This window comes from Rhopalosiphum maidis, chromosome 3 (genome assembly GCF_003676215.2).
Source record: "Rhopalosiphum maidis isolate BTI-1 chromosome 3, ASM367621v3, whole genome shotgun sequence".
Classification (NCBI taxonomy): domain Eukaryota; kingdom Metazoa; phylum Arthropoda; class Insecta; order Hemiptera; family Aphididae; genus Rhopalosiphum; species Rhopalosiphum maidis.
Window position 1 is genome coordinate 64131047 of NC_040879.1, and position 24746 is coordinate 64155792.

The window sequence follows — 24746 nt, forward strand, 5'->3', positions numbered from 1 at the left end:
GTTATATGCGTAAACCGAAACCATATTATTAGTTCAAGCGTGATGTATGTATGTATATTATTTATATATATATATATATATATATTATATTATATCATACGATCATAAATATATATATATATATATATATAAAGTACTAGAATAATGTAAGACTCCGTCCGTGCGAAGACAGATTTAAGGACTGTTTTGAAGGCTTTAAAATATACGTATATTATATGTGGCGGTTAGTGGAAGGTTTAACATTTTCTCAATTTACCGATATTTCTTCTGTCGTTTGTGTTTTCGTGCACATTGTAGTGTTGCGTTGATTGGTCAGAGCTCATACTTAGAGCACCGCCGTATTGAACGTGTGGCTGTAGGGGATGATCGCAATCGTTGATGAAAGGATAATCGATCTGTTCGATCAAATACGATTGTTCGGCAGACTTTTGCTGTTGATCGTCCTGTAAACAGTGTTCCGTTTATTCCGGCTTCCGTTACAGTCGTAAAATTTGTATTTAAATTGTTTTAATTTATGCACCCACCCCCTTCCCGTCACGTTATAAGTTTGTTGTGAACGCATTTTTTTATTTTTTTATTTATTAATCTAACATACGCTCCCATAAGCCTGATAATTTAGAATTATGATTGTACTTACATTATAATCCGGAGAAACATTTGAATAGGTTTCCGATTTGGCTGAAATTGAGCTTAAGTTTTCTTCGTATCCACCGTTATAGGTATTCGGTGCATACATTTCTATTGTAGGCGTTTTACTACTAGAATCGTTGTTTTCTGTAAAGTAACGGGAAAATCTTAATATGAATTAAATAAGTAGGTAATTAATAAATTATCAATTATATTGCGGGGTAACAACCTGTTTAAAGATCTACAGTAAAAAGAGCAGGCTTAAATTGTTTATCACTACGGTTATTCATCGGAGCATACAATCTCTCCTGATAGATCATGTTGTGAGTAGTATAATATTAATCAAACTTACCGTTGTTTATTTGTTTGTTAACGTTACGACGCCTGTGTATGCAATATGACACAATAAATATGCTGATGAGTATTAAAATACCACTAAAAACTCCCAAGAAAGTAAACACGATGCGCATTCCTTGATCATCAACCGGCTTCTCTTGATTCGAATCGGGCTTTGTTTGCACATTTTCCTCTGTAAACATAAGATCAACAATTATTTACGAATCAAAGTGATTGCAATGACCATATGTTCTATCGTAATATCACGTTTGATTATATACTTAATACTATCGATATGAAATACCACACACAATTATTAAAATATTATCGTATCGAATCACATCATATAAATATTTATGATTAGTGCACATGGGGTGATTTCTATTTTATACTATAGTCTATAACTAATTTACATACAAATAGGTGTACCTATAAAGTTCCTAACTTACACTTAAAATATATTTAACAATGTTGTGTAATACTTTACGTACTTGTTGTGATTACTTTAAGACTCTGGGACACGTAAGAACTGTCCCCATACATGTTACGGGCCATGATGCTAAACAAATACGTCGTTGATGGTTCGAGTCCGATGATCGTGTGATGGGTTTCGTTTCCTAGGTCCTCATACCGGTACATTTTATTGTCGAATGTTCGGAACCGAATACGGTACGTAACCGGTTCACCTAAGCAAACAAAAATTTAGTCCACGAAAATTATTAAAAATTATTTTATTAAATAAAATTAACGACTGTTATATGTCAAATTCAAATTACATATTGTTTTAAACCATGATATGGGTAAGTTATTCGATTAATTGTAATTGGTTACAACTTTACAAGTTACGCGTTACACTGTGATCATGTATTTAGTTATGAAATATTAGATAGGTGCTTTGGAAATGTATAACTGGTTACAAGTTACAGTTGAAGTTATAAGTTATTAAATTGTTTATGTTAATGTTTTCAATATAATTATAACACTACTAAATATTTTTTTTAGGAAGAGTTCACGAGAAAAATATATTATGTTAGTAATAATTGAAATTTATAACCATTTTCATTGAAATATATTTTAAAATATTCACAAAAATGTGTTTCGAAATTCAATAACTCATATGTATCATACATTAAAACGTAATATCACAAGAATACAATTAGCAAATATTAAATGATTAACTGTACAATATATTATATTATATTATATTATATTAATACGTTGACACAAATAATGAATAAAATGCCTACATAATATGGACAATAAACATATTCACTAATATTGCAAGTCTTATATAAATGTATTATGTATATTATTATTTTACTAAAATAATATATTAATGATAAATCATAATGATTATTTTATTACACTAGTACGTATTTATTGTAATTATGTAATACTACTAATTGATACAAGTGAAAACTGAAAATAGGAAAAATAAGAAGATTCTGTGTGTGAAATAAGTAATAACACGTTATTAATCGAATGATTCAGTTCAATCTTTAAATTGATAGGCAATATTTATAATGACATTTTTTTTAAAAATAAACTGTTAATTTCATATCGTTGTTTATTATTTATATTATGTATTTGAATTATTAAAAATTTCAGCACAAATTATATTGAAATCAATCATCTATAGCTTATTTAAAATATACAGTGAGTTCCGTTTAATGTGATCACTGGTTCATAGAATCAATCATTTATTTAAATCAAAATTGAAAATCCTAACCAAATCTTATATTATACTAATGTTAAATTATTCTTTTATTAGAAAAGAATATGTGTAAAGATATTGCCCGTCGATTATTACGCTAATTCAAATGCTTGGATAACTAGTGTAATTCACACCGATTTTTTTGCAAAAATGGGATAAAGGAATAATAAAACTATTACGTATCTTACTACTCATATTTTTATCGCTAAATACTACGTCGCTCATACAGCCTCTTGAATCATAAAAACAATGAAAACTTACTATCAAAAAGCAATAAAAAGCAACTAGTAGATTCTCAAGTACATTCGAAAATAGATAGTTTCTTTGCTTTATTTTAATATATATAGTATATAATCGTTGCATGTATTTCTTATTTAAAGTTACAATCAAATTAATAACTAGTTATATTTTAAAGTCACTTGAATATTACGTAATTGATTACAAGTTATAAGTTAAGATAAACAAATTTAATAATTGAGTAACTTGTATACGTGTAACTGATAACTGTCCAATAACTGACTCATAACTATTTCAATGATAAGTCTACTATGATTTAGATTCTTTGAGGTGAGCTGGTTTTCTGTATAAAATTCTTAAAAGAAGGAAAACGTGCAAACAGACAGACAAATTAATTGTTAAATCGGTATCATATCATATTATACTCAGTCTTGTAGAATATTTTTATTATTGGTAACAATTACTTCTCAAATACAATATTATTATTAGAAACTTTTGTATTTATCATTTTTTTTTTTTTTTTAAATTAAACCTGCACATCAATAAGTTGTATATTATAGTATAGTTATTATGCATACTACTATAATATAATAATACAATCACTCTTTATCACTGAATGAAAGCTTGTTAGTGTCGCGGGGGGAAGGGTACTCATGAAAAAAAAAACACTCTTTTTATGAATGCACAATGAAAAAAATATGTTTATGAAATATAACAATAATTAAACGAACCAATAAACGTTTTGAAAAAAAAAAAAAAAACAAAATCAAATTGATGTGGTTTACGCCGTTTACGGTAACAATAGAATGTAAGTATTCGGTAAATATTTGAAATGCTTTTCTCTCTAAGTGGTATTTAAATACTATCGGAATACTTATTTTTTATTGAATTTATAAGCAAATGCTTTTTAAAAGTATCTCTTACAACTACACTGCATATGCTGTTATATCTTTATTGTAACTTTGGCCTAAGACCCTAATACCGTATATGTACATATTGTATTGGCTATTATTGTGTAGACACTTATAATTATTGCGCGACGAGAGAATGAAAATAACGGACAGCAGATAAAGATAATATGCAAACGATAATATTTGAAACTTTCGGCTCGTGTTTTAATACTCGTTTCTCCGGAAGTTTGGCGGTCGGCACCGTCCGATACAAAAACGAATATCGAGATCTCGCGCTACGCGTCGATTAAAACAAAAACAGAAACATAGCAACGTGCGCGTGTGATGCACAGTCGCACGCGGTAATAATAATACCATTATTATTATTATTATTATCATCGTTATAAGGCGCGTAAGTTATAACAGCAGTCGTCGCTTACCTCCGTCGAATCCGGGGGTCCACGTCAGCATCGCTCTGTTGTGCGTGACGTTCGCCAATCGCATATTATACGGCGGGTCGGGGTGCGAGAAGACGGTCAACCGGTTGACCGAAGTCGTCCGGCCGAGTTTGTTGGACGCGGTGCACACGTAATCGCCGTAATTGTACTGGTCCACATGCAGTATCGTCAGCGTCGACTCGTAAAACGTTTCGTTCACCTGAAACGCGCGGCACAATAATATATTATTACTATTAGTTTATACCTATACGACTCGTGCGTTGTATTATAATACGACGTGACCGTCGACGATTATTTTCGTTCTTATTATTATTATTATTATTATTATTATTATTATTGTTGTTGTAACGACGTATTACGCTCCCCCCGAGCGCCGTCGCAACGGTGTCGTGGATTATACGAGTAATCTTCACAGTAGTACTACACCGTATTATTCATATATTATTATTAAATAATACTCTCTTGTACCGTCTGACTTGACACGCCGTACCTAAAGACGAGTAATACCTACCTACTACTATACAACATGCGCCTACACGACGGTGTGATGTTTTGATTGTGATTGGAGAAAATCTAACGATCGCGTAGGGGAAATCGAAGTTATAGGACTTGTTGATTACATTTTTACGTTTTATTTGTATTGTATTTATTATTAGTAGGTATTTAAAGAACTAGCAGTGTTCTAAGAAAAGTTTTCTAAATACATTTATATAATAATACAGATTATAAGAATCATATACTTAGGTAAAAGAAAAATAAAAACAAATATAGCAATTATATAGGTACTCCTAATTCGTTTTTAATATATAATTGAAAAATTAGGTTTCATTTTTAAAAATATCCAAATTTTCAAAATACCCTAAAAAACAGTTTTTATTTCATTAAAACTTCCATATAACGAAGTCGAATAAGCAACAAAAAAAAAAAAATCGTAATATGGAGGAATTCGTTAAATAGAATTGCGTATTCATTAACAATGAAGGTCGTAGTTCTTAAAAATATTTCGTTAAACAAAAATTTTCGTAAAATACAAGTTCGTTATACGTAAGTTTCACTGTACAACTATTGTATAGATTAATGAAATATTGATTTATCGATCTAATAATATGTATGCAATTTATATATATATATATATATATATTATATATTACATATATTTTTAAATAATAAAGCAATTATATTTACTTGTCTCTGTTCCACAATGTATTTATCAGGGACGCTTGTTATGTTCGACCCATCACGTTCCCAAGAAAATCTAATCATTGGAGCGCCTACTGCTCGACAATGAAGTTTAGCTGACATACCAGCATTGCTAGCAGTTTTTGATTCATTTTCCATTGTTAGTATCTCAGGTTTATCTGTAGCACACAAGATTTCAATCAGTTGGTAAAAAAAAAAAAAAAATATTTTTTATCATATATGGTTAGGAATTTCGTTTTCTTGGTTTATTGAGATTGTTGAATTATTATTATAAAATTTGTGAGATGATAATACACCTATATAGTGATAAGTAGGTATTGGTTTAAGAGTATTAAAAAAAGGCGTTACTTACGTTCAACGATCAACATTACAGATTGCGATGATTCGTTCCCTATACCGTTGTTAACGACGCAATAAAATAGCCCACTATCGAATTGTGTCGCATTTAAAATAGTTAAGTATGAAGTGGAATTTTTGAGTAATATTGATGTGCGTTCGTCAAAGAAAAAATTTGGACGCGTCCAACTTATGTGATCCGGACCTAACGGAAATCCATCTATTCGACACGAAAGCTGTGCATCCTCACCTACGCTTACAGTGATGCCACTTGAAGTATTAGTTATAGTTGCTCGATCTAAAAAACAAAACAAAAATGCGCATAAATTAAATATTAAAATATTAAAATGATTTGTAAGTGTCTATAAAAAAATAAATATAAAATTTAAAACAAAACTATCTTAAAAAGTTAAAACTATTAAATAAGTTTGAAAAGTGCACTGGAATAATCATAGTGTAACAGTAAATGATATGTTATTATAAAAATGATTATATCAATATAAAATAAAAATAGTTGAATCATATTGTACTTAATAATTACGAATTTAGATAGTTTTAAAATAATATGAATCACATTGATCGGTCAATGAATAGATATATTTTTGTTTTTACATGCTAAAGTACCTATGATTTTAAAATGTTTAAAATAGTAATCGCCAAAAATGCTTACGTTTTACTGATATTATGAACCAAGCAGTTGAAAACCCTTCAGTATTGCTCGCCTCGCAGGTGTAATTTCCAGCGTCGTCACGGAACACACCGGTAATATTTATATTGGAATCTTGTACACGCCGGTTGTGTGATGAATACAACGGTTTGTTGTTTTTGAACCACTTATAAGTGATCTGCGAAGGCTGTCCTCTTGCCTGCAGCGTGATGAATATGTTATCCCCTTCTGTGTACGTAATTAAGTCGGGATACGAATCAAAAGTTGGTTTGTCTGAAAAATAATTATTTAAATATTTGTAAATCCATTCCTTTATACTGTGTTATTTTAATGTAAACATGCACAAAATGCAATAATATTTCGATTGATTAACAGCAATAATATAAATGAGTAGATATATCGAATATTCTGATGGAAATAACTGAACGAAATGTACTGTTATTATTATTTTTTTAACCAATGTAAAATAATAAATAAAATATAAAAAAAGTATTTGATCTATGTAAGTTATGAAAAAACTACCAAAAGTAATATCGTTGTTGTTTTTTTTTTTTTATATAAAAATTGGTATTTATTGTCTGATATTTATTTGGTAAAATTATGTTAAAACAGTAGGCATAACGTATAACATCAAAAGTATTTAAAAAATTCGATTTATATAAATGCTCAATGCAGATTCAGTAAATATGTAGGTCAAACTTTTAACAGTAAAAAAAGGTTTTACACTCGTACATCGTCATAGCACGTAAATTAAAAATAATAAAAAGAGAAAATCGAGCAAATGAAGGTAGTAAGCTAACAATATTATTGAAGCCGGTAAATAAATTATAAAAATAGAGAGTGCAGAAAATCTAAGGGGTTTTAAAAACAAATTATAGTCAATTGAATAATATTATACAAATATAAATTTCCGAAAATACTTAGAATAAAAAAAAAATTGTTTTAAATAAGTAGAGTGGAAAACATTTTTAAAAACTCGGAAGCCATGTAGTTTGTACGCATATTCTACGTACGCATTATTGTTGCACGGGTAATATAAATTTAACAATATTGCGCGTATAATGTGACCATACAACATTTTCGCCTTTACCGTTTTATATGTGAGTTATAGTAAGTTATAATAGAAACTACGTTTTTCATGCGAAATAGATAATAGTAACCACAATTTAGATTTCAAATGAAAATGATACATTTCACCGTGATCGAGGTCGACGTGAGTCGTCCCTTAAATCCTGATACAAATAATAATACAGTATATTATTGTAGATAAGTAAATTTGTCCGCTACGGCGTATATATAAAATCCCACGTAAGTCACGTAGTAATCGGGTGGGGTTTTTTTATTTTTATTTTCGGTTACTAATAAAACGGTTTGGGCATCCGAATTGGTTCCCATAGACAGGCCACGATTCATGATTGATAAAAGTGACATGGATTTGGTCCCTCGAATAAGTGATGTAAGTAGCACGCTTAGGATTCGTATACTAACATATTATTATGTATATATCTTTAAATCGACATCTAAAAGAGGATTTAAGTTTAAAACCAATTTACTATTATCTATTATATTATATATATATTGTACACACACATATATATATATATATTATATATAATTTATAAAAAGTAAATTATCAATAAATTTAAGACACTCGTAACTTAAATAAAATCGTTTGTTGAGATAAATGAAATTAAATATATCGATATAATATTATATTATTATGCAGTCTATACGTCATTGTCTGTTTACTTTTATAAATATTATTAAAAAAAAATAATAATAATAATAATATTAAGCCACTCATACAGTATAAAAAGTAGCGAGTAAAATAGAATAGGTACAAAATATCAGTATTAGGCAATTGTGCGACACGTATTTGATCAGATCCTATTAATAGTATTGTTACCATCATTCATGATTCGATCATGGATTATTTCGGATAAAACTGGAATAGGTAGTGAATTCGGTGCAGTGGTCTGTAAACCTCAGTATCAAACATTGTGACATGTAATATTATGGAAAAAAGAGAGTTTTTAGACTTTCGTTTGTAGGAAAACAAAATTAAAATATTTAAGTTTCAATATGACATTTTATACCTACCGTTAAATTTTAGAATTTCAGTAATATTACATAAATCGATTAAAATTAAAATGAGATAAAAACACCTCAACTTTCTGTATACAACGTAGATTTTTTGAGAACTTCTTCATTGAAAAAGACACCGTAAATTGTAATTTATATGTTTGATTTGAATTGAATAATAAATTATTACATAGGAAATACGATTCTGAGCGGTGATAGTGGTTCAACGTTAAAGTTAAAATTAATTTTTGCTTAAAATATTTCATATTATATTATTTTTGTTATAAACGCATAAATCAATACCAACGTACAGTAGAACAGTGTAAATACTAAATAGGTTCATTGTATACATTATTTGAAATTGGTCTAAATATTTTGAAATTTTCATTATTTATAGAAAATAAAGATAAACGTAATTTTGAAAAGTTAAAAAGCACTTACAATTAATATTTTCTAAAATACTTCAAGATATTAACGAGAATACAATAAATTATATATTGTTATTTTTCTGTTATATATCTAATTTCGACCAATCGTATTATTAATTTTAAACGGTTAAACGAATTAGTTTACTATTACATATTTTTTTTATCCTAGTAAGAATAACTTATGAAGATACTTCTATTACATTCTCAAGCTTTCAGTAAAAAATTTTAAAATTTTATAAAATTTAAACTACACAATTATTTGTTCATTTCCATGGCTTTAATGAATTTTCTAAAAATATAAGCTTTTAAAATTTTAAACCGTCCTAAAAGTTTAACCAAAGCATTTTTACTACTACTAAAAAAGTAATGTCAGAGACACAAAATAAATGTAAAACTTATACAATGCACATTCCGCTTAAATTCTCAGAATATTAAAGATGCGTTTAACCTCGAAAACTATACACTTACGATCACCTCTCAAAGGATAGGCAATTATTAAAAATGGATGCTACTTCATCCAGGTTTTAGTTTTATTTTTATTTTTAAAATGTATTAAAACGAAATCAGAACCAGATAGAGTACGCTATTATTTAAAGTTTATTTCTTCTATCGTTTCTACGTACGAAATATATATAGTTAAAAGATTCGTAAAATATTATAAAAAATATTTAAGAGTAGTGTAGCATACATCAGTCAACCAAATATATAAGAATACATTTCAATTTTATCTATCTGTTATAAGGCAATATGTATTTAATTTTTGTTATATTCTATAACCAATGATTATAAATTAATTCGCTAGTTTTTGCCTACCGGTATAAGTAGATATAATGCATAATATAGTTCAACCTATTTGCTGAATTTTATACGTCAAAATTAAAAATGTTGAATTTATGTTGAATTAAAAATAAAGAAAATATTAATTCCTCTTTGGAAAAAACGAGCAGAACATATCTTAAGATGGTGTTGAGTGCATTCCGTACAATGTCTTCGACCTAATAAAAGTTATCGAACTTTATAATACCAATATTAGAGTGAATCTACAAAAAATATATTTAAGGAAAAACAATAAAATAACGATGACAAAAACACTGCAGGTCAACGGGGTACGCAAGAGTCACGATTATTATAAATTTAAATATTTTTTTTGAAAACCGATAGTTTATATTTTATACAATAAAAAATCCACCGTATCCAACAAACGCTATGTCCAGATCTACATCTTGTCGCTTAACATTATCTTTGGAGTCATATTTTACACTATAATATGATATGATAGATAAATAATAGTTGTGAGTACGTTGATTTAGTTGGTTTAAATAATAATATGTCCTACCTACTTGTTATATCAGAAGTGCAGTACTCAGAAACAAGTGCTCTCGTGTACTGTTGTCAACGCACTAGTTATTGTCAATTTACACGTTGTTATCAACAATGATAATAATTAACTACGAATGGAAGAATTTTAGAAAACAAATTCTTTAAAAAGCTTAAATACGATAATGTGTACATTTTGATAACATTTGATTAGAGGCTAAAGACAGGCGTTTTCACATTTGACGTATTTTTAATTGATAGCCTGTTGTCATTATATTAGATATACATATTTTGATTAAATATTTCTAATATAATATATAATTTATGTCGATATCGAATTTCAAATGACAAAACGTAAAAAATTTAAGGATTTCATTTCATTAAAACTTTAAATGTATAACTCAATCGTCCGGACACGCGTGTCGCCGAATAAAATACATTTAGTTACCTATCATAATAATAATATACGTATACTTACCTGCAAATTTACTACAACGGCAAAAAAGTAGCTCGACGGTGAAAACGATTACCCTCGTTATTATAAAATAATACGTTGGCAACGCACAAAACTCAAGTGGCGTCGCCTTAATATTACCTTAATACTGAGTATTATAAGTACTTACGATATACGTTGAGCGTGACTTCTTTGTTTAAGCTCTTGGACATCAACGTGTTGGAGGCTTGGCACATGTACACTCTGCCGTCCATTTCGGGCGTCACGTTCACGGTCAGCTGTATGGTGGACAGCTTGCCGCCGTGTAGCCCGGGCTTGGTAAAGCTGTACACGTCCTCGGTGACCTGAACACCCTGGTGCCACCATTTCATCTTCACCGCCGGATTGCTGGACGTCGCCTCACACGTGAGCGTAGCCTGCACGCCCGGTTTCAGGTGCATCGGTTCGTGCTTGATGTTCAAGTGATCGGGTAAAACTGTGAGATACCAAAATATGCACGTGACCGTATTATTAACACAACTTTTCTTTTAAGTATTCCCAGTAAAAAATAAAATTGTTTTGATTTTATCAAACACCTCATCTAATCGAATACGATTTCAAATATAACAACCTATCCACAAATCATTGCGCCCGCTATGATTACGGCGGTTTAATTTAATTTATAAATCAAATTAAATAATAATTACACTTTAAGGCTGTTACGAACTTGCACTATACAATATGAACCCCGCATAACGCTGTTTTATTAAAATATACGACTTTAAGAAAATTCTAAATCTCAAAACTTATACAAAGACAACAATTAATATTAATTCATATGGAAAAACAAAGTGTTAAGCTATAAATATATCTTAAAAAATATTACTTCTTTTTTTTCTTTTTTTTTTTTTTTTAAACACGTCTATATTATAAATGACGTATAATATTATTTCGCCTTAAGGATTAATTTTCGAAAAATATTTGAATAGCGCTCAAATAAATGTATCCATGTATGTTACATCATTATAGTATTAAACTGATTTTTTAAGCATTGTCTTACATCAGCTATCTATATAGTGTAACAGGAACGCCGTTTTGCGAACAGTACTAATGATCATTGTGTCAGTGGCGCAAAAGGATTTATTTCTATTTTTTTTTTTTTTTGCAATTTAAAAGTATCGAGTTTATAACAGTGCGATATTAATTTTGTCAAACGTAACGCTGCAATATAATCGTACCAGCCGCGACCAATAATAACAACGTGGTAGGCATATAACAAAATATATTTAGGAGTTGAGAACATAATGAATAATCGCGTGTTGAGTTAACCTGTGGAACGAACCAACCAACCAGTTAAATTGTAATAATAATATAGGTAATACATAATATATATATATACATAAACGAAACACGACGATCCCACCGCTATAATGAAATGTCTGTTACCGCAACTGGTAGGGATACTATGCCGGTAAAGCCGTAGCTCGGGACGTTCACGTCGTCGATGCGACGCAAGTGCACAGTATCACTAATACTATAAGGCGTAACAAAACGTGATTTAAATATTGGGTTTTTATTGGTTTTCAAACGTCCGGTCGCGCCATTATCCAGAACGTTTACTATAATCCATTATAACGCGCAGCATCAGCATCAGCTAATAACCGTCGCGACAACAATTAACAATAACATTATTATCACACCACAATAACGACGTGTAATAGTTTTTACGACGATATAATACAACATAACGCAATAGTAGTGATATTATTATTGATATTATTATTATCGTAGTAGTTTTGAAAGAGTTCTTCGACGAATGAATATTATTATTATTATTATTATTATTATTATTTTAATATCGGCGAAGATTTCGACAAGTCGGCGAGGTGTGCGAGTGGGCGCCGCCGCGGAGAGCGGTGGCTGTAAACGGATATATATGTACCCCCACGTGTCGATCTGCGCCGTACACACAAGTGGCCGAGAGTGGGCGCTTTCCGCTTTCGCGCGATAATATTATACGTATTATATACGATCTCGATAATATATACAATATATTTTATTATTATTATTATGTCGTTTCGCGTGATCGGGCGAGTGCAACTCGAATTCAATAATAATGATAATAATAATATAATATAATATAGACCAAACAGTAGGCGCACTCGACCCGCGACGCGTATTATGCGCGCGCGCGTGTGTGTGTGTTCGCGCCGTGTAGGTACACTCGAACGCGGCGGCGACGGTGTGTTGGTTATATTCTTCGAGAGGTGCACACACACCGGACGCGACTCGTCGAGATTGGGTGTGCGCTCACTTAGGTAATCGTCTGGATGACATATTGAAATAATTATTGTGTAAAGACGCCCGTGCACACGGCTAAACGGGATAATAATAATAATAATAATAATATGTCCTATAACCGACGCAGCCTACAACTCTGCGGGTAACGCGATGACAAAAACTGCATCGGCCCGCTATCGAATCGGATCGTTGGCGATTTGTTTTTCTCGCGTAGGGCAGCTGCGGCGCGACGACGAGTACACGATATTATTATAATTATATTACGACCGAACGTTTTTCTGCTTTTGTTATTCAAATTTAATTTCGTAAGTGGGCGGTACCGCGACCGTCCGTCGTGTTTTGTACACTCATTCAAAGTGGGGCGAATATTATAAGCTATACTACGGAGTAAAGTGCCTCTACCTACGCCGCCGCATAAACGAGTAACAAACGTGTGCGTTTTTGGGGACAATATCGTAAAAAACGATTTCTAAAACATTTTTGTTCCCCCTCCCCTATTTTGGGTTTTCCGACGCCGCCGAGACGTATACGAACTCTACAACGGACTCCGAAGCGTTTAATATTATCTATCTTGTATAAACGTCTCTCGTAACTCTGTGTTAAAAATTGAAATTATAATTATTTATTGAATCTTGTTAGTAGAAAGTCACGATTAATTAGCGTACACGTCAACTTTCAATTATTGTATGCTAAGTGTTCGGAAAATATAAATAATTAATGCACGAGAAACATTATCGTGATTCGATAATATTCTCGAGTCTCGGCGTATTTTTTCGCGTTATGGTCCGACAATTATAAACATTACCTCGTCAACACTTAACAACGAGTGATTTAATTTTTTATTTTTTCGATCAGTACAATTAAGCAGTACTGCATATTAAGTTTTTTTTCGTAAAAAAAAAATAATAATATATCATAATAATATTGTATTATCTTAGTGAATATAGTTGATCTTACATAAAACTTTGAGTTTCTGCGTTTTCATCAAAGGAACCGTTAAAGCCGGATGAGTCACTTCACATTTATAAGTAGCATCATTATCCGTATAATTGACTACGAATGCCAATTCAGCCGAAACCGAATTTTCCCCATTTGTTACAATTGAATGTACCTAAAGAATCAAAAACAATCAAATTTAATATTCTGTTAGTATCTCCTAAAATTTAGGACCTAAATAATATTACACATCTGTTATATTTTAACTGTATTCTTATTATTACATTTTATTCATTACTTTTTCATTAAATATTTTTTTTTAACATTATAAATTATAATTAATACATTGTACATCATCATTATAATATTATATTACGATATATTTCCTAAATATTATAAAATAAATAACAAATATTTTTAATTTTTACTTAAGGGAAAATCTTTTATCTTGTATACTAATATTTATATTCAATTGAACGATACTTGCTTTTTTTATTAATAGTAAATTAGCATAAATTATAATGATTCTAATTGTTTGACGTTTTAATACAATAATAGCCCACATAAATTATTGGACGTATGATGAAATCACGACACAATCAAGAATATTTTGTTACTTTGATTCGAATTTTATCTTAGAATTTTTTTTATCTTCATTAAATTGCTGTATTATTTCTCGATAGGAAATATTATCTTTTTTCCGATTTCACAATATTATTATACAATGTGTTTGGATTTTTTCTGTATAAAATACTTAGTATTCGATATAGTCATTCTCAAAAAGTATTCCTTATATGAAATCATTTTAAATAATTGACTCAATTAATTGACGAAATAGGTTTTCGTCCTACTCGCGGTATTTATGTTATACCTTCTACTACATATTTATTTCTTTTGAATCATTTACAATAGTATTTATTATTAATGGTGTGAATTCAATTTCACAGCTATATAGGTACTTCGATTCTCCGAATATAATATTATAATAATATATACAGAGTACAGTCACACTCACACGAAATAATACATGAATAATACTTGAATGATATATGTTACAAATTACAATTCAAAAATTATTAACGGTTATGACGGTAACTAATTTAAATTAATTTAATAATATCACACAGTACCTTTTTATCGTTTTTAAACCAAGTGATCGAAGCCAGTGGATGGCCGCCAGTAGACAGACAAGTTATTCTGTGTACATTTCCCGATGGAATTGGATTACCAGACGAATGGTCGATTATGATCGGCGCCCCGGGCGGATCTAAAATGTTAGAAAAATATAACAGTTTATTATTATTATAATTTTTGTAATATTTAATAACTATAAAACTTACGGCGTCAAAATTACGAACGCCAGTTAATAAAAAAAAGATAACTCTCTGCTGGACTTCTGTATTTGATGTAAACACGAAAGTATATTTATACTTGTAAATCACCGACACGTTTAAAACGATAATTTTATCGAATCAAACTTTTCATAGAAAACATTATAATATACACCGCGGATTATTTTTCTGTTTTTCCTTCCTTTAATTTGTTCGTATATATATATATAAAACGGCTCTATGCAAAACGTCTGTGCGTTGTGTTCGTCATTAAAACATTCGAGACGGATTCGTATTGAAAAAGAAAAGAAATAATATTCTACAGAGTATTTGCTCCGCATATTTTTTCGGCTGTCGATCAGTGAATAATAATTGGTATCGCCTATTACACGAACTGCGAATTCGTCGTAAGCCTTTGCGTTCGTGATTTTTCACTCGACATCGGTATACTAATAAATTACGGTACAGGTATAGGTACTACTACATTAAGTTTAATTCACACCATCATCTGGATATACGATATTTGTATACCGATTTTTGACGGATGAAATTAATAGGTCAACGGATATTCAATATTTACAGGAGTACTGCTCTAGACCATTTGAGCGTGTAATTCAATATACGTGTGACTTCACTACACAATCTTTGATTATATGACATATTTGTACATACGCATATCCGTTTGTTTTAACGTTTTCTTCACATCTGGCCGCGCTATTATACGTTAGATTACTCGTATTATTAACAAATGTGTTTTCGTTTCGTTTTAACCAACACACACATGTCATAAAATAATAATGATATTATAAAAGCGCAGTCAAACCGCACTGGCTCACTAATAACTTCGGCAAAACGAGACGCGTAAGCGAGTCATATTTCCGAACACTGTACAACGTTCGCCAATGCTAATAAAAAAACAATTTTTTTTTTTTAAAAAAAATACTGTACTCACGTAGTACGTAGATTTTATGGGTGTCGGTGACTTTTTCGGACTGGCACGTGGCCGCCACGAAACGCTGTCCGGTCGGTATGACAAACGATACGTTGGATTTTGTTATCCAGCTGGACTGCGGAGCGGGCACCTTAACGGAAGTACTGTTTTCTTCCGCTTCGCCGTTCACCGTCCATCTTATTATTGACGCTGGATTGCTGCGGCTGGTTTCACAGCTTAATGTTACCAATTCTCCTTGTTTCGCTTCGTCTGGTCCCTTAACGTGGACGCGAGCAGGACCGACTGCGCGTCATGTTAAAGATTTAAGTTAATTTATTGGATTATACTAAGATTTTGATATTGATTAAATTAATTGACTACTACCTAATTACTATTATTATTATTATTATTATTATATACCTTCTGATATAATCATGTTTATACAATATACACTCAATATCAGACATCAATTATTCATTACTCGCAAAACGTAAATCTATCAGCACGTCCATTAATAATAATCTAATTTCTTATTTAAATGAACATTATCAGCTGTTCACCAAACCTAATAACCATCTTACTGATTTTTTTCTTAAAATAAATTTTATTTGTTCATCAACTCTTAAATTTGATTTTTAAACTGTAGAATGTATGGCAATATAATATATAAGTCAAAATATCAATCTTACGTAAAAAATGTGTTTTGTTTTTTTTTTTTATAATATTACAAGAGGTCAATGTTTTTTTCTTTTATAATAGTACATTATACAGCCTTTGGGAAAAATAGCACCTGTTCATGCGCTTGAATCCGGTGTGTTGAAGACTTGTACTTATACGAGCATGAGCTTTAAAACTGAAGTGATAGTACATCACTGATACAAAGGAACCATAGTCGCTTGTGATAATTTACATTAAAAACATAAAATCACTTGGAATCTTAACGATACATTGGACTTTTAAAAGGCTTAAGACAATCACATAACCAATGCCTTTAAAACATGTTCGCTTTCTTGAAACTCGATACATCAAATCTCGTAGTGGGTATGTAAAAATAATATATTATTGTTATGTTTATTAAGAAATGATAATAATAATTAGGTAACTCAAAATTATTTTATATAGGCACCTACGTGTGGTTTCTAAATATATAAGCAATATGAATTTAGTTATTTTAACTATTTATTGAAAATAAATATCTTTTGCTAGTTCAAATGATCTTGCAACAGTGCAAACCAATATAAGTTGTATAATAATACTAGATAATGAAAAAATAGGATATTATGTTCAAATATTTTAACTAAATTACTTTATATCCAAAATACATTATTATATTTCAAACATTTTTTTAACTTCGTAAATTATCATAAAATAATTTAGGCATTATTGTTATTAAATTTAGTATAATTTTTCAAAATGTAATGCAAAAAAGTTTAATTTTTATTCAAAACCGTCGATTGTATTACAAAATAGTAAACTATAAAATTTGAAAGTTAAATTATTATAATTAATAGTATAATAATATTATTCCTATACTGTGATAATATATGGTTATGTATTGATCTCCAAGGATCTTAAAATTAATGATTATTATATTGGTGAACATTATCTTTGTACTAGTAAGGCATTGATTTTAAGCAATAAACAAATAACAAAAGATTCACGATTTCTTACGCATTATACTCATATCGAAAAACCGTAATCAGCGTACTAATATTAATAGCTTGGATAGATATTCCGAAACAAGATTACATATTTTTGCTAAGGATAACGTTATGAGTGTATTTATTAATTCTATTGAGTTGGTAATCAAGCAAGATTTCAGAATAATAAAGCCAAGAAGATGTAAAGCTAAAAACGAACATCTTACTAATTATAAATAATTTAATTATATCACGATGCGTATTTCAAGATAATACAAATCAAAAGTAAAATTTTACGTTTTAATTGCATAAAAAAATAATATTTATTAAATTGGAGGAAACAAGTTTATGAAAATAAGAAATAAATTAACGTATTTATGCTTTAATAATATATTTTTGATGGTACATTTTATACCTATTTTAGTTCATCGATAATTAAAAATAATATTGTAATAGATAGAAAAATATGTTAACTACTTTTAATAATATTCCATATTAAAAAAATAAACGAATCTAAATTAACTAGAAAATAATATCTTGTAAAAGCATAGATGCTGATACACACAGTAGATAATCACTACCGGAATTTTACATCACATACAAAAAAACTAAAATATGCGTTGAAAAAACCCGATGTGTTCTACAATATATGTGTTAGAATAATCGCTTAAAGCATTATTACCTTTGTAATCTATGTTTATATAAAGAATATTAATTATACATAAAATATGTTGAGTTAAGTAAATATTTTAATTATTTCCTTTAAAAATGCATGGCTAATAAGAAAACAAATATAATTCATGGTTTTTTTTTAATCTAAGCACCGTCGAATCTCAAGTTTATATTTGGATCTACATTCAATATTTTAGGTACACATCGAAGGTGTGAAGTCGGATATCGTGGGTCGACATACACACATAATACAATAATATAGTCTCGTGCGGAAATCTTAATTCTTGCACTTGTTAATTTAAAAATCAGGATCGGCTTAAACATTTTACGAAATGGATTACAAAAACTTCAAAAGTTGAAGTTAAGGTATTAGCGAATAATGTGTGAAAGTTACACACTTAAGTTTTCGTTTTCTAGTACACCAAACATTCATACACACGAACACAAAAGTGCACAATTATTTTTTCAATGAAAGACTTTTATCTATTTTTAGCAATTAAAAAGTAAAAAATAAAGAAATATTAGGTATGAACATTTTTAAGTTAAGTAGTAATAGTAATAATAATAATTTCTTTTTGGACGTGTGATTATTTGCAATTAAGTATCTGCATGTTGGGATATTTATAGGGACACTTAAAAATCATTAGATATATTTATTATTTAATAAAGCCAAAAAAGTTTGATAAATATATTCTATCCGTTTTACTATTTCTCGAGAGGGTATGCCAATAACAGCCATAATACACCATTAATACAAATAATATCACCACTTAAAAAAAAAAAAAAAAAATCGGGATTCACCGATTACCCCCATCCCCTCCCCAAATGAGCTTATTAAACAATAATTCTGATTCGTGTTGCACAAAGATGAATTCAATCATATAATTTGAGGTAAAATAAACATGTACATCTAGAGTGCACCTGCATGCATTCAGTTCAGCCAACACAAATGTTAATTACACTGGAAATGAAAAAAAAAAAACACTTACATGACACTGAGAGTACAACGTCAGCATATTGAGGAAGTGGGCTAATTGAGTTTTTTGCTTCACAGCGAAATCTTGCGTTGTTGTCCGAGACATTAGCTGTGAATGAGTACGTGCTCTCCGACACTTTTTCCGTTGTACTGAAATTTGTGTTAGACGTGATTATTATTCAAGAAAACAACACACATAAAATAATGTGCACTGTTAATAGGACGACTTTTGTCACAATAACAATATTATTATCAAAACTGGACAATTGGAAATTAATTTTTATTGTATTTGTATGCAAATATGAATAGTACCTATACAATGTATAGTATAACTGAAATAATATTATGTAGGTGACTAAAATATTACGAGAAAAAAATCATTGATAAAATTCGTTTTTGTTTTGTTTTGCGGTGGAGGTAATAAAAATCGCATTCAATTCCGTTCAATCCTAGGATTTTGATGCAATAAATCAAACTACTAAATAAACATAATTTTTAAATAATGGCGTTATTTTAAAGTGTAGTTACCTGTAAACGTTGTGAATCAATTGGTCGTTCTTGAACCACACAAGTTGTGTTGGTGGATTTCCGTTTTTCGATACACAACGTAGGCTTACGTGTGTTCCTTTTTCCAAAATATCACCTTCGGTGTATCCTTCAATGTGAGGAACTCCCGGTGGATCTAAATAAATATTAAATTACACATATTATTTTATATTTTCATATTTTATTATAGAAAAAATATTTATACGTTTTCGTGAATAAAAATAAAATATCCGATATTTTTCAATTATTAGTCTTGGAACTATTTACATTATTACAATATCGTATTGTTTAATAAATAAAAATGAAAATATAACTGAATAATCAAATTATATTAACAGGTAATTTACAAACTTCAGCCTATTATTCAGTTCAACTGTTGCTGCAGTAACCTTTAAATTTTAAGAACGCTAAAAGTTCGCTCAAGTAAATAATTTATAAGTTATAACAACGTTATCGTTATATACCTCACTCACGATATTTGTTTAATGCAAATAGATTATAGTTTGAACGGTCGCAAGTCCTTTATTGACTGTTCTTGTTTTTTATTACTAGAAACATTTAGTATTTGTGTACGTAAAGTTTGTTTGCGATGAATTTATGTTCAGCATAATGCAGTTTAATTATTACTATTAATGCTTGTATATTTTACCTTTTAGTTACGTTACCATATTTGGTTTGAGTTATACATATTTGTGCTTTATATTTTCTTTGGAAAATGAAAAATGGTTATTTTTAGATTAATAAATTGTATTCTACATATTCACTCAATGTTATATTATAACGTTCTATAGTTATACGTATTTATGTCATATAATGAATGTAAATTTAAACTCATGATAATAGATTAACAAGTAAAATGTCCATTTTTCAAATTTAAAATGAATAGTTTTAGAAAAAGTCTCACACGTTCGTCATACAATATATAACACATTTGTTAAAAGCGTGTTTTAGTTACATATATATTTTTGGCAATTATCCAAGAAATGTATTTCACAACTTTTATTTAGATAAAACAATGAGTACAGTCTAAAACCCAAGAAGTTAGAACTTATAATGTTGATAAGTTTTCTTTTTCGATTTTGGTAAAGTTAAGAGACTTAATTGTTTATAAATGTTATTTATAATATTATATTTAAACACAATTGTTTCATATTTGGTTACGACTTGATTTTGAGAACTCTTGAACATAAAAAATTCATGGAAAAAGAGTATTATTTGTAATATATAAATATTACATGAGTTTCTCACGATAAATATAAATTATTAAGCTATACACGTATGTCTAATAACAATGTTGTTACCAGATCTAAAACGATTGACAAACACAATTATTTTTATAGATATTGCAATTTAAATTTAGATGACATTACATAGGTATTTTGACAGTGAAGAACGATGCTAATTATCTTGGTATAATTCAAAAAAAAAACCCGGACTTAAACATTTTCAGTGCCTTTATTATAAATTTCTATATCTATGTACGATGACATTTTCAAAGTATGTAGATTGATTTTAAAATTTAATCTATTTATACTATGAACCTATTGACATTGTTTTACGGTAAGGTGGTATTAACTTAGAAATTAATATGGTATAAATAATATCTATTATAATAATAATTCAATATTAATAATGTAATAGATGCAACGTTTTGTAAAAATTAAATCCCGCGATACCAATTATAGTCAAATAATTTTTTTTCATAGCAATATCAGTAAATAATATAATATTATGAAATACACTTGGTGATGTAGGCCGACTGACCATCTCCGGTCAGAATCGTTTATTTTTTTTTTTTTTTTGTACGCAATGATATATCATTCGACACCTACTGTACAGCAGAGTGATACCTACTTGCCCACTTTTTTTTTTTTTTTTTTACTTTCATTTATTAATCAACAAATGTTTAACATATTGAAGTAAATTTGTATGTGTTCGGGACTGTTCGCGGAGTCGATACAACTATGGTATAAAAATAACAACTGGAAAATCTACTTCGACGGGTGAACCACTGTCTACGAGTGGCAACAACGAAAATAAAGTACCTAAGAATAATTAGGAAAACAAATGATTAAACGAACACAGGTGAATAAACGTGTATATTCTGGTGACGTATATACAAAAATAATTCGAAACTTTTGCGCACAACACGACTGTTCATTATAAAAAAAAACGCGTTTGATTTCCTTTCTCTATTACTATGGGGAATAACGATCCTATACTGTATTAATGTATTATGAATTTATAGTCCAACGGCGATTCACATGTTAATTATTATTTTTCATCGTCACAATCTAATCACGGAATCCTTCGTATAGAATTGAACGGAATAAATGTATACACCTACTACTTATTTTATACCATTATTGAGGGTTTTATAATAATGATTTAATGAAGGTCTAAATAAACATCATCCTCTGCTGCTGATTTAGTCTGAATTCCGAACCGATCGTCTCGCAAAAACCAAGCATTTTCGCTGCCACATTTTAAAATCAAATTTATAAATATACAAATACGGCACGCAGATAATGGAATACGCGATATAGAATGTGAATAATTTCGTAGACGCTGCTGGTAATATTTATTATATATTATCGATAGGTAAGGCGGGTATTACGGCACGCATCGTTAAATATTACGAGGCATTAATAATGTTTAAGTATTATTGTGTACCAACTTGATATTATATAAAATATGATACTTTTTAGACACATATTAAGCCGACGATCACTGTATGTAAAATAATTAGGTTATGGCAACTCACATAATACTCTTATCTGAACACTGGTTGAAAGCGGATCCGATAGAGCTTTGTGTTGAGCTTCACATTTGTATTTCGCACGGTCGTCATTTGACTTGGCGGTTATTTTTATTCGGCTTCGGACGGTGTACAGTTTTAATTTTGTGTCGCCCGCGGTTTCATCATTGTCAGATCGTTGTTCTGGAACAAAAAAAAAAAAAAAAAACGAATAAAATAAAATAAAATATGGTACATTAAGACGTGTACGATTGAACAGAAATAACATTTTTAATGATTCGTTGTAGTTATCGTCGTTTCATCACAAAAACAATATTATTATTGATTTTCATTGAGCACATCATTGATACTGAATATTATGATTCACATCCGTTCAAAATATACATATACTGATATCATATAGGTAAGTACTCACCGGGATTGATTTCTTCATCGTTACGAAACCATACTATTCTCGAAGCCGGTTTAGAGTTTCGTGCTACACACTCAATAGTAACTTCGTGGTTTTCTTGTACTTCCAATTTTGAGTCTTCGGATTTATTTATTATTTCAACGGACGAAGGCGGCGCTGTTAAAACAGTTCAGTCCGTATGTTAGACATTAACATCGAAGTAAAAATTAAGTTGTTCATTTGAGCCTTATGTTTGTAATCAAAAATGATTATAGAAAAACAGAAAAGACAATTTATGCCCCCCCCCCCTGATTAACTGTATGGACGAATAATAATGATAAGCAATGATAGTAAGTTTATTATACAATTGCTTAAATGTTTTTTGACAGTAAAAACATGTTTAACATATTTATTTATTACTGCAAGCGAGGTTCGTCATTTATGATTTATTATAATTCATATGTTAGCCCTAAACTTCTTTTTTTATGGTATAACAAACATCTGGCTTTATCCCCTCTGGGATTTTAAACATAAAATGACACAATTAGACTAAAGGATAACAAACTAAAATAATTTCGCCCTCTAATACAATTATTATTATATTTGTTTTAAAAAAAAATATTAAAAATAATATTTTTATTTAGTAAAAATGATGCATTTGAATTGTTACTATAATTTATTGTATAAAACACAGTATTTGTGCATTGAATTTCAAAGTGTAATATCAATATATTTATTACATAAATAAAAACATAATATTATTATTTTTCTTAGGTTTCAATATACAAATTACAAGGAAAACGTAAACGGTAGTATTATATTATTAATTTAAACACGTCATTTGATTATAAAAAAAAAGTATGTAAACGTATACCGGAAATTAATACTAGGACGTTAACATTTTTGGGTCTTACGAAGGGTTTCGTTGTTTCAATTAAAACTTCTAAGGGTTTTGTAAATTATATATGCGTAGTTAGTCATACATAAATGTGTATAATTTTTAAAAACAACTTGTCACAAATAAACTGTCGAATTGTATTGATAGAATAAAACAGAAAAAAATATAAACAATTGAAACTACTGACGTATATAACAATTTGAATTTTGATAAATTACAATAATGGTTTCACAGAAAATAAGATACTTTAATAATGACGTGATTAAATCAAACTGAATTAGTAATTATGTAATCAACATTATAGGATACGAATTAATATTTTTTTTATATTAAATTAAATATATTTATACGAATATTAAAATAAAAATTACATACATATATATATTCATAATAAACCTATTAACTTATTATACTTAAAAACAAGCGCCAAATACAAAACAACAATTGTATTTTTTTTTTATTTAATATAAACTTTTTCCCTAGGTTGACATATTATTATGATAAAATAAAATTATTAATTTCAAAAATGATTCAACGACTTTAGAAATTAGAAACCAATTAATCTTATGTTATATAAATAAATGCGATATTTTAAGCTTATAGGTCGTATGTTATGTGTGTTATAATCATTGATTTTAATA

General features: G+C 29.2%; 1 protein-coding gene across 1 annotated transcript in view; it reads right to left on the minus strand.

The window, feature by feature from the left end:
• LOC113556994 (nephrin-like) overlaps positions 1–24746 on the minus strand; it is a 49290-nt gene that overhangs the window by 2418 nt on the left and 22126 nt on the right. Inside the window, exons 4-19 of the mRNA XM_026962254.2 lie at positions 23232–23384; positions 22823–22999; positions 20041–20194; positions 19526–19662; positions 16246–16527; positions 15093–15229; positions 13984–14137; positions 10916–11221; positions 6469–6738; positions 5815–6096; positions 5448–5620; positions 4245–4461; positions 1455–1649; positions 980–1156; positions 638–774; positions 257–443 (exon numbers count right to left, since the gene is read on the minus strand). Of these exons, the coding sequence (XP_026818055.1) occupies positions 257–443; positions 638–774; positions 980–1156; positions 1455–1649; positions 4245–4461; positions 5448–5620; positions 5815–6096; positions 6469–6738; positions 10916–11221; positions 13984–14137; positions 15093–15229; positions 16246–16527; positions 19526–19662; positions 20041–20194; positions 22823–22999; positions 23232–23384 (3138 nt within the window). The remainder of the gene's footprint in view (positions 1–256; positions 444–637; positions 775–979; positions 1157–1454; positions 1650–4244; positions 4462–5447; positions 5621–5814; positions 6097–6468; positions 6739–10915; positions 11222–13983; positions 14138–15092; positions 15230–16245; positions 16528–19525; positions 19663–20040; positions 20195–22822; positions 23000–23231; positions 23385–24746) is intronic.